Source organism: Cygnus olor, chromosome 3 (assembly GCF_009769625.2).
Source record: "Cygnus olor isolate bCygOlo1 chromosome 3, bCygOlo1.pri.v2, whole genome shotgun sequence".
Classification (NCBI taxonomy): Eukaryota; Metazoa; Chordata; class Aves; order Anseriformes; family Anatidae; genus Cygnus; species Cygnus olor.
Window position 1 is genome coordinate 21,443,629 of NC_049171.1, and position 10,215 is coordinate 21,453,843.

The 10,215-nt window shown below is 39.6% G+C and overlaps 1 protein-coding gene across 7 annotated transcripts in view; it reads left to right on the forward strand.

Moving 5' to 3' along the window:
- Window positions 1-3,554, forward strand: part of FBXO25 (F-box protein 25) — a 30,090-nt gene extending 26,536 nt beyond the window's left edge. For 6 of the 7 annotated variants that reach the window (XM_040552495.1, XM_040552500.1, XM_040552497.1 and 3 more), the window contains one exon: window positions 2,367-3,554. In XM_040552495.1, coding sequence (XP_040408429.1) covers window positions 2,367-2,679 — 313 coding nt within the window. In that variant the 3' untranslated portion in view covers window positions 2,680-3,554. The remainder of the gene's footprint in view (window positions 1-2,366) is intronic. The other variant, XM_040552499.1, reaches the window with a different exon arrangement.
- Window positions 3,555-10,215: the final 6,661 nt, after the last annotated feature.

Consider the following 10,215-nt stretch of genomic DNA (forward strand, 5'->3'; position numbering starts at 1 on the left):
TTTTCTTCCTGCTATTAATGTAACAGCTGGTTTTCAAGTGATACTAAAGCAAGTACTAAAAGTGGGAGAATGAGATGTCACATAGTATTTTCATATGGACATCTATATTTTTAATGAAAATTACAAATAATGTGTCTATAGCGTAATGATTTTCATTGGAAAAGCTGAGTACCATTTAGAACATATGCTTGGCTTACTCACTTCAGTGGTGCAAACCTTTTGGAAGGGAGTGTGGCATCTCTGATGAACTCATGTAAAGAAAATAGTAAGAAAAAAAAACTCCACTTCCAGATTCCTTCCTTCTATTAACCAAATTGCATATAATTTCATTTCCCATGGAAATGAGAGAAACAAAGACTGCAGTAGTCTGCAATCTACCTACCATATATTTACTTTAGCTTTCTCATCCTACGCTGTAAATTCATCGACACTGGAAAGGGAGAGAAGCCTCAAAACCTGGGATGACAGTTTGAGCCTTGGACTGTTATTCATCAAGGTGTTTGTTTAACCTCTTCATTGAACTGTCTGGGGCCTTCTTTTTATTACAGCTCTGGCATTTCTTTCCTGGAGAGGGTTCCAATAAGGTACAAAACTGAACTTTCCATTATAAGATGAATTTGAACCTTGAATAATCAGACAATTGTGCTGAGTTCAAGATTCTGTAATATTAAAGAAAGCACTGCAGGTTTGGTGAACGTAGAATGAGAGAGCCTTTTCATTTGATGTCCCCAGTTCAAAAACTAATAGAGTGAAGAAAATTGACTTTTCAATATGCTGCAGAACACAGATCAATGATATGTTGGATATCTGGCCACAACTGAATGCATGTACACTTAAAATAAAAGTTCATTTTAACTTGAAATGTTTTGTTATTGGGAAGTGAGAGAGAATGAGCATTCTGCAGCTTCCTCGGTAAGACTGAGGAAGCTACATGTAACTTTCTGAGGCTGGCAGTGACACAGGTTGTGATTACACAGCTTTTCATGTTACAGCTCTTGTATTTCAGTTTTAACTGACTTATTAAGCTGGTTGTATCACACAGTAGAGGACTGCTGTCACCTAATTGTTTCTTTGTACCAGATACTAAGAACAAAGAAATAGGAGACTTTGCAATGGAACACTCCCATGTTTAAACTGGAAACCATTGCAAGGAAGCTTTAAGTGCTGTGTTAATCACTCACTTCCAGAAACTTCACCTACCAATAGTCTGTGCTAAACAAAATCTCAGTGGGTAGAGGTGCAAATACTTGTTTGCTATCATAGAAATCTTTCCTCGTAGCTTATAATTGCTGCCTCAGTGAGGGATCTATTCCATAATGGGCTTATGCTATTGATTCTCTCTATAGAGAGGCATGTGTGTATGTACATCCACCCCAATATAGCCAATGTTTTGCAGAGCTGGTCACAACACTGCAGTGTTAACTTTAGAACATTCGAGCCATGTTCTAACTCGTTTTTATATCTGCTCATTACATAAATACTCCTGCCAACTGATTAATCCAGGCCCTTGACAGTCTGTAGCCCTAAACTAATATGACTTTACTATTTCTGGGCTGTTCAGAAAGCTGTACTTTCAATCATCATCCCAATGGTTGAATGTGACCCAACTGCTTGTGAACTCTACCTTCCTTGTTTCATTGTGCAAGATCTGTACCATGTCCTTCCTTTAGTCAAATCGTTGTTGGGCTTAATTTCTGTTCTATGTATTGCTTTAATTACACCAATGGGTAATGATTTGAGGCAGTTCCTTCCTCTGCATGACTTTATACATCCTGTCCATCTTCTATATTCCTAACTTGCCTGGGTACAAATATCTAGTTTAAGGCAACAATTTTAGCCGGGTGAAAGGTAGGAGTGAAAAACGTGTTGAAGAAAGCAAAGGTAGAAAAACGTCTGTTGACTGGGACATCAAACATTCTGTTCATTTTCGGGGGGAATTGTCGTCTGCTCTTCACTTGGAAAACAAAGAGCTCATTTTCCCCTGAAGTAATATCTGATTTCAGTTTTTCATTGAACAGACAAATTAGGTTCAACAAAGCAGCTGTTTTTTAAATTACATTTAACAAAATGTACTCTTTTTTCTAAGAGCTCTGACTCAGGCTCTGTTTTTTGAGGGGAGGAGGGGTGTTTTTTCCTGAAATCTGAAGCATCTCAATACCACAGTCAAATGAGAGAGGCCTATTTTTACATATGTGTATATATATATATATGTATATCTATATATAAGTGAATTCTTAAATTATCAGTTTGCTTACAGTAGCAGTAGTTACATGTCCCTTATATATGAATTTTTGCATTTTTTTAATGGGGGGGTAGAGAGATTGGGGATATGAAAAGAACTTATTATTTTCTCTCTCATTTTGCAGGATGGAGGACACCCCTGCACAGCCAGTGATCCAAACACCTGTCTTATGCCAGTATCTCCTCAGCATTTCATTGACCTCTTCAAATTTTGAGATGTTCAGTAGCTGTTCTCCTGTGTTGTGGCCATTTTTGTGGGGAGTCAGGCAGGATCTGTCATGCTTCTTGTGCAATATATTTAATTGTTATGTTTTGTTGTCATTTATAAAATGGATATGGGGGGACCTTATCAGACATTATCAGACAGGTATATTTGGAGTGTTGGTTTTCAGCAGAAGAGAGCTGAGGAGGAGAAAATACTTAATCTGCATTGAATGACCATTTTAATTGTGATTTTAAATACATTTTTGATGCCTTAATCAGTTAAAATAATCAGTTAAAACCATGTGGAAGAGTTTTTTGAAAATTTCTTGGAAGAGTTAAATTAGTCTTACAGGGACCAAAGGAGTTTTTTTTTTTGCTGATTCCTCTTTCTTTAAGCCACTGTTTTCAAAACACTTCCATATAACTTACACCATTATAAAGAACAGGCCAATAATTCTCTTGGACTTGTATCAGTTACCATCAAGGCATTAATTGTTGTGAGTTAGTGAATAAAATAGCTGTAGTTATATATCTGAACCTATAAATAAAGGAAATAACCAATTTTTTGTATGTACATTATGCAAAAATTCTTATTTTTCTTAAGAGGACTTTATTAAATATATAACCGATCTCAGCACACTCTAACTCAGAGACATCTGGGGCTACTGGAAAGTGACTTTTGTAGCTACAGCTTTTACTTACACTGCAAATGCAACTGCATTAATTCATCTTCTAAGAAGAAGACATTACCAAAACTTAATGAGAATGGAGTTGCTTGTTTCTAGACTGTGTCAGGACAATGCAAACTGAGGTTCCAACCTGACAAGCTATGGAAAATCCTGGAAGGTAGTCTGAGGTGAAGCACCTTCTGCTAGGTTAATCAGGTAACAAATTCTCTGGGAAGTTATCTTACTCTATTCTGTAAAGCAAAAGTAATTGCTGAGCTGCAATTTTTCCTTTACCTGTCTGAGAAGTGTTGGTATTGTTGATGAAATTTAACCAATAATGTGTGATGTACAGAAAAATAAAACTTACTATATTCTGCGCTTGCTTATTCTGAATCTAGTTTTGCACAGTGTAATAAATCATGGTTTTTATTACTCCTTTAAGTCTGTCTTGCATAGATGAACCCATTTGAATTTTATAGTAAGATCTTTCTATAGCCTGTTCTTTGTAGTGATTCGTAACAGAATGAGAAAAATGCAAGTAGTTCAAGTGCCATTGCTTTTCAGTAATTGGTTGTATCAGCACATCTTTTTTTGAATGGGACAGTTAAAGATTGTTAATAGGCTGCACAAGAAGACACTATTAGAATATAGCTTTATTCACTCAAATTTAAGTCATACCAATCCTTTTCTTTTAACTTACTGATATGTGGATTTTTCAGTACAGGGATTTGTTTATTTTTCTTCCCCTTAAGAAGAACTGTTAGTGAATGGTTACTGTAACCTTGAACTGTGGAGCTGTGACATCTATTCATAATGTTGCTGCAAGCCTTGCTTGTTGGCCTGAGCATGGCTCTAGCTGCTGGATTTGTTGAGGAACCAGCAGCTCTTACTTAATGAAGATTTGCACCCATAACATTGCAAATGTTGTTTCCTGTCTATAGGAGCCCTTGTAACCTTGCAGTGGTTGAAGAATGCTGCTATTCATTCGTCTTTTTTATCAAGGTTAGAGTTTTGCTGCTCTCCATAAAACCTGCTCTGTCTCTTGTACATAACAAGTTTACAGGAACGGTCCTAAGACAGCTGGAAGTGACTTCCCCTAGTGTCTGAACTGAGTAGGAAAAAAAAAGGGATTTTAAGACTTAAAAAGGGAAAAAATAAATTGTTAATTCAAACTTTTAAGTGTCAGATCATAACAGGCTTAATCTTTCCCTATAATTACTTGCTGTCCTGCTCTTTCTTGTGTAGCAGAAAGCCTTTGCCAGGCCCTCACGGCCTCTCAGATGGTAAGTAGCTAAGGTGACAAGAAGCAGGACGTGTGCTTTTAGTCCTTCACCCCAAGGATTTCACTGGACAACTGCAGACTGAAGTTGGAAGGGATGGCTGGAAGCTGTTTGGTCCAACCCTACAGCCCAGGCAGGACCACCCTGTGCAGATGGCTTTTGAAGATCTGCAAGGAAGAAGACTCCACAGCCTCTCTAGGCAGCCTGTGCCAGTGCTCTGTCACCCCTATGGTAAAGAAGTGCTTCAGACACTACCTGCGGTGTTTCAGTTTATGCTTCTTGTCTTGACCCTGGGCTCCACTGAAAAGAGCCTGGCTCCATTCTCTATGCACTCTGCCTTCAATTATTCTTAGACATTGCTAAGATTCTCACCCTCTGCCTCTTCTCCTGGCTAAACAGTCCCAGCCTTTCATCATAAAAATGTTCCAGTCCTTTAACAACCTTCATGGCCCTTTGCTAGCCTCTCTCCAGTATGTCTATGCTTTGGAGGTGAGAGCCAGGAACTGGACAGCAGGCTCCAGCTGTGGCCTCAGGATACCATTAGCCTTATTAGCAGTAAAAGCATATTGCTAGCTTATCAACCTTTCTTTTAAAAAATATATTATTTTTAAATGTAGAAAATGGAGAAGGGAGATGCGCATATCACAGAAGAAGCATTTCAGTGCAAGGGTGATTGTTTTTTCTTTTAAATCTTAAGACTGAGGGCAGAATCATACTGTCATGAGCAATGTTATAAGCTGTTATAAGCTTTTAACACAGCAAAATTGAGCTTTGGGAGTAGTTCCACAGTCTAATTAAATATTTAGTGAACATATTTTGTAGACTGGGCAAATACCATAGAGCTTGATTAAAAGTACATGGTGTGAATTCAGCAGCTGCATGAGAAGTCAAATTTTAATTGTGCCACCAAAGTAAAAAGCCATGGCAATGATTTCGATCAATAAAGTTTTTTTTTAAAGCTCTTCTTGAGATGTAAGGACTTTACCTTGAGGATAATGATCTTGGTAATCCCTCACCTGTAGTAAAGAATGTATTTTGACAACCTGAATTAATCTCTTATTCATGTAACCTTAAGTGTTGTAACCCATGAGATGCATTATGCCTTAAAGTAAAACATCAATTACTCTGTCCTCCTATATGCTGGCTATTGTATGCAAAGAAATGCAAAGTCTCCTAAAGGAAAGTATACCTTGAAACCTATACTAAATGACTACAGGGCTATTTTGCGCCAGCCCTGGATCTATTTTTTTTTATATGCAACTACATATGTTGCACTAGTTCTAACAGCAAACCATATTCTAATCATGGCCTCTACATGGTCACTTGACAGTCTCAGGTGATTGGGGTTTTCATTCAGTTCTAGGCCAGAAAAACCGTCAAAGGCAACCACGATGTTCTCTGCCCATTCATAAGGAGTTAAAATTATGATTAAAAAAAAAATGGGTTCCTCCTGTATCCCTACCAGCTCCTGAATACGCACTGTCTTAACTAACCACATGGTTGTTAACTCTGAAAAGCATCTCTGAGCGATGCTAGCTGTTGTATTACGTTCTCTCTGAACAGTTTTGTTCTCTTATTTCTGGGGAAAATTTCTGGGGAAAGACACCATGATTATAAAAAGAGTAGATAGGGGCCTGCTCAGAGGTTCTGTGTGAGCCTTCCTACCAGCACATCACACAGGACCCAGTCATTAGCTGGAAAAAGCAGGGAGCAGAACTGTGCCCTTTTTCTTTCCTCTGATCCCCAGCCCTGTGAAATGCATAAAATGCCTTTCAGGGAGAAGCTGAAATGCAATTAAAATCCTTGCTCAGAAAAGAGCTACATTTATGATCAAAAGAATAAAGGTATTTTGTTGTCTGGAAGGTAGACACAAAGCAGGCTAGCAGAAAGGAAGGGGGGATGGAAAGTAGTAGCACAAAGTTTAGGATTTGTCTTTAAAAGATAAGTGGTGCACATACCTAGCATATTTACAGCTCCATCATTGGCAAAGAAAGAAGTGTATTAGCTAAATGGTCTTGTATGTGAGTGTGTTTCTGAGCCAATAATAAGCATTAAAGTAATTCATGTAGTGTAGAGAAAAAAGGCAATGAATAAGAGGCAAAAATCCATTGATTTTGCACTTATGCTGTTGCTTTCAACCTTTAAGTCTTGTCATATATATGCGCACACACGTATATAGATACATTTGTGTGGTGTGTGTATATATATGTACATGCACAAAGAGAGGTAAGCCTCAGCACTTTAAGTCAGACAATGACACCAGAAGCTGTTTTCACCAACCTTCAAACTTCACAAAATTGGTTGTAGGTACTTCAGCACCCAATACTTAGAAGTCCTGTAACCCAAATTTAACAAACCAAGTTCTTCATAGCTTCTTAAAAAGATATGGGGAAACTCACTGCCTAAGAAGGGCTGCCACAATAGCCAGAGAGCAAACACGATGCTAAGTCAAGCAGCAGGAAATAGTGAAAACAGCCTCAGGTGCTTGACTTTTGGGCAGAGAGAGACTTCTCTCCAGCAAGGTCATGCACATGAATCTTCTGGGAGCCTGCCACCTGCATTTTCACTTTGAAAAGCTGAAGAGGGGAGCTCACCTCTTTCGAACTACGTCACGAGTTCCAGTTTTACCCCAAATCTTCATAGCTAAAACACAGCTTTTGGGGGTGCCTTGTCCTGGAAGCTACATTCGAGATCTGTCAGTAAAACAAGCATCACAGCCCATGTCACCCCACCCAGCTCAGCAGCAGCCAGGGCTGGTTTCTCAGGGTCCCTACCTACCCTTAGCCTAGGCTTCACCCTCCCCTCCCTCATCCCACAGCAAGCCTCGATGCAGTCAGCCAGTCAGCTCAAGGAGCTGAGCCAAACACAGCGAGAAATTATTATTTTTAGGGATAATTTTCAGGGAACCATCCCTCCTCAGTCTTTTCTGCTGAACCTACTCCACTTGCATACAATAATTCATTTTTCTAGCCCACGCTCAGTATTTAATTACTGGGATAGATGTTCAGGTACTCATCTAGTGAAAAGAAAGGGTAACGCAGCGTGGCCACCTGTACGACCGAGCACACACACATCAACTCGCGTCGCTAACGTGACTACAGGGGAAGTGACTACAGGGGACAGCTACTTTTCCCTTCTGTATACTGGGCGTTAGAGTTAGGCTTAATATCCACTTCAGACAGCCAATTCAATACAAAGACACCAACATTAAATAAAGAAACTGCTATCCAGTGCTTGGAAATTGGTAATACAGTTGTGCCCCTTCTGTGCTTTCAGCCACAAGGCTTGGATCCAAGTCCTTAGAAGACCGTGGAATGTAATTCCTAACTCCTACAAATTTCAGCAGGAGAAAGGTGACCTTTAGAGCTTTTAACGTGTACCTGAGGACAGGAAAGACGAATGGATTCAGGAGGTGGCAGAGGGGATAGTGCTGCTCAACCTGGGTTTCCTTTCCAAGGCCCATTTTTTGTGCAGCACACAGACCTGTCCTGCTGTCTTTGAGACATAATGCTGACAATGCTCATTTCCTGCGGGTTTATGCGCACATTCTTGTACAAATACAAGTAAAACACATTAAGCTTTATATTTGTTCCTCAGGTTCTTGACCTGAGGAACTCCTACCAGGCCTGGGTACAGGAAGCTACCCCAAATCTAAGGAATAGGGCTGGCTGCGTGAGGTCTTCAGCCCATTGCAGGTACACACATCACAGCCACAGGAGTACTGGACACACACATTGAAGCTATGGCCCCACCAGTAAGTCTGCAGCTTCCGACTGCTCAAAACATCACGCATGCGGGCAGGAGCCATGCCCAGGGCACTCCAACCACAGCCTCATCCATAGCCTCATCCATTCCTAAACAGTCAAGTCCCAGGTAACACTTCCCAAATTAACAGATACACAGCCTTAGAGGCAAGAAAACAAAACAACAAAACTGACCTCCTGTCTGTAATTCATTCAGTAGGAGAAAAAAAAAAAAAAAAAAAGCACAACATCTATATCCCAACACTAATAGGGAATCATCAAAATCATCTGAGACACCAAAAACTGTAAAGCTGTAAAATACAAATGCTGGAAACAAGCTTAATCAATAGATTAAAAGCATGCAATGACTGAAAGTTAAATTAATAATAAATTAATTGTTGGGTAAGTTCACTTGGACAATAATCATAAAAAACAACAACAACAACAAGGCCAAATTGGAAAACATCCCACCCTTACTGAGGGTGAAGAGGTGTTCAAAGGGAGTTTAATTGCTGAAAATTGAAGCAGAGAAGTAAAATTTGGGCTGTCTTTCTTGAAGGATTAGAAAAGTCATACCTGAGAGGAAAACAGGAATCAGAAAAATAAATGGAAAGGCAGGTCACACGATCAATACGTGTGTAAGGGAAGAACAATGTCTCCAGATGAAGAAAACAGACTGCGAGGAGTACCCTGAAACCAGCAGCCTCAGAGAAGAGAGGGAAGGATGGGGACAGCTCTTAAGCTTAAAAGCTCTGAGTAATCTGGTCAGAAAGCAGAAAAAAAGAGGAGGCCAAAAGTACGGTATGTAACAAAGCAGAATACTGCATGGAGCTGCTGAGTTCACATAAAACTTCCACAACTTTCATCGCACCACAACTTAAGTCCTCACTGTAAGCTCCTCATATCCTGACTTTTTAGCGTGTGCTTTACAGTGTTCTACTACCTGCGCTTACCTTGTGCGTGTTTGATGAATCAGGTCTCATTTATGAGCACTGTAACGTGGATTGGATCAGGAGAAGTGCTTGCCGTGAGTTATGCAGCACCAATCTTCAAGGCACCTTCATCCCTGAAGAGATGACCAAAACCTGCATTTTGTACCTACAGGGGACATCCTTTCCAATCAGTCACCACATCCAAAAATCGTATTCTTTAATGGGACAACCAAGCAAAAAAAAATACTGGAACATTACATGCCTGCTACCCAGACACATCAGGAATTGAGTGACAGAAGCTTAACAGAAGCTGCTTATAATATAGCAAGCTGGAAAATCTGACAAAGACCCACAGGTACTTTTTTTCCCTCCTCCCAGCTGATTGATGAGAACTTCTTTGGCTGTACCAGCAGACACGCAGTGATGCCAAAGGATTACAGGCACCAGCAAGGCCCAAATCCTGTTAAACCTCAATAAAGGCCTGAGACCACACAAACGACAACTTTTAGTTTTATACATGCCAGACACTAGCAGTTAGTTGTACCATTGTCAAGCAATGGTAAGTTTACAAATTGAATAAAATATAAAAATAAGTCTCTAATTTTCAAAATAATCCTATGTGAAGCCTTACTGCATCTGGAGTATGGCTTCTGGCAGTTTTGGAAATCTTGTGCTTCGTCCTATCAAACAATAGTTTACTTCCTAATGGGAAGTGATGCTTGATTTGTTTTCCTTTGTTTGTCCTGTCAAATGTTGGCTGCCAAGTTTCTGTCCAAATGTTCAAAAGATAAACTGTTTACAGGCATTAAACTAAACGCAAGTCTGTCTAAAAATGGGTGTCCGTCATGAGGGAAATGGCAAAGATTAGGTCTTTACATAACCAGTGAGGTCTTTGCATAAGTGACAAAAAAATTAGCCTAAGTCGCTAATAAGGGACAAGCACAAAAAGAAAGCAAGTAATACTTTGTATCAACTCTCTTGCACATAAAGATTTAGTAGCAAAAAAATAAAATAAAATAAAATTAGTATACTAAGGACAATATTTGGACTCTGGATAAACGAGCCTCCCTTCCTTTCTCCAGCAAACACGTTTTTCTCTGTCTTTCCAACGCCAGAAGCAATTAGCAGTGTAATCTCGTGGAGAATT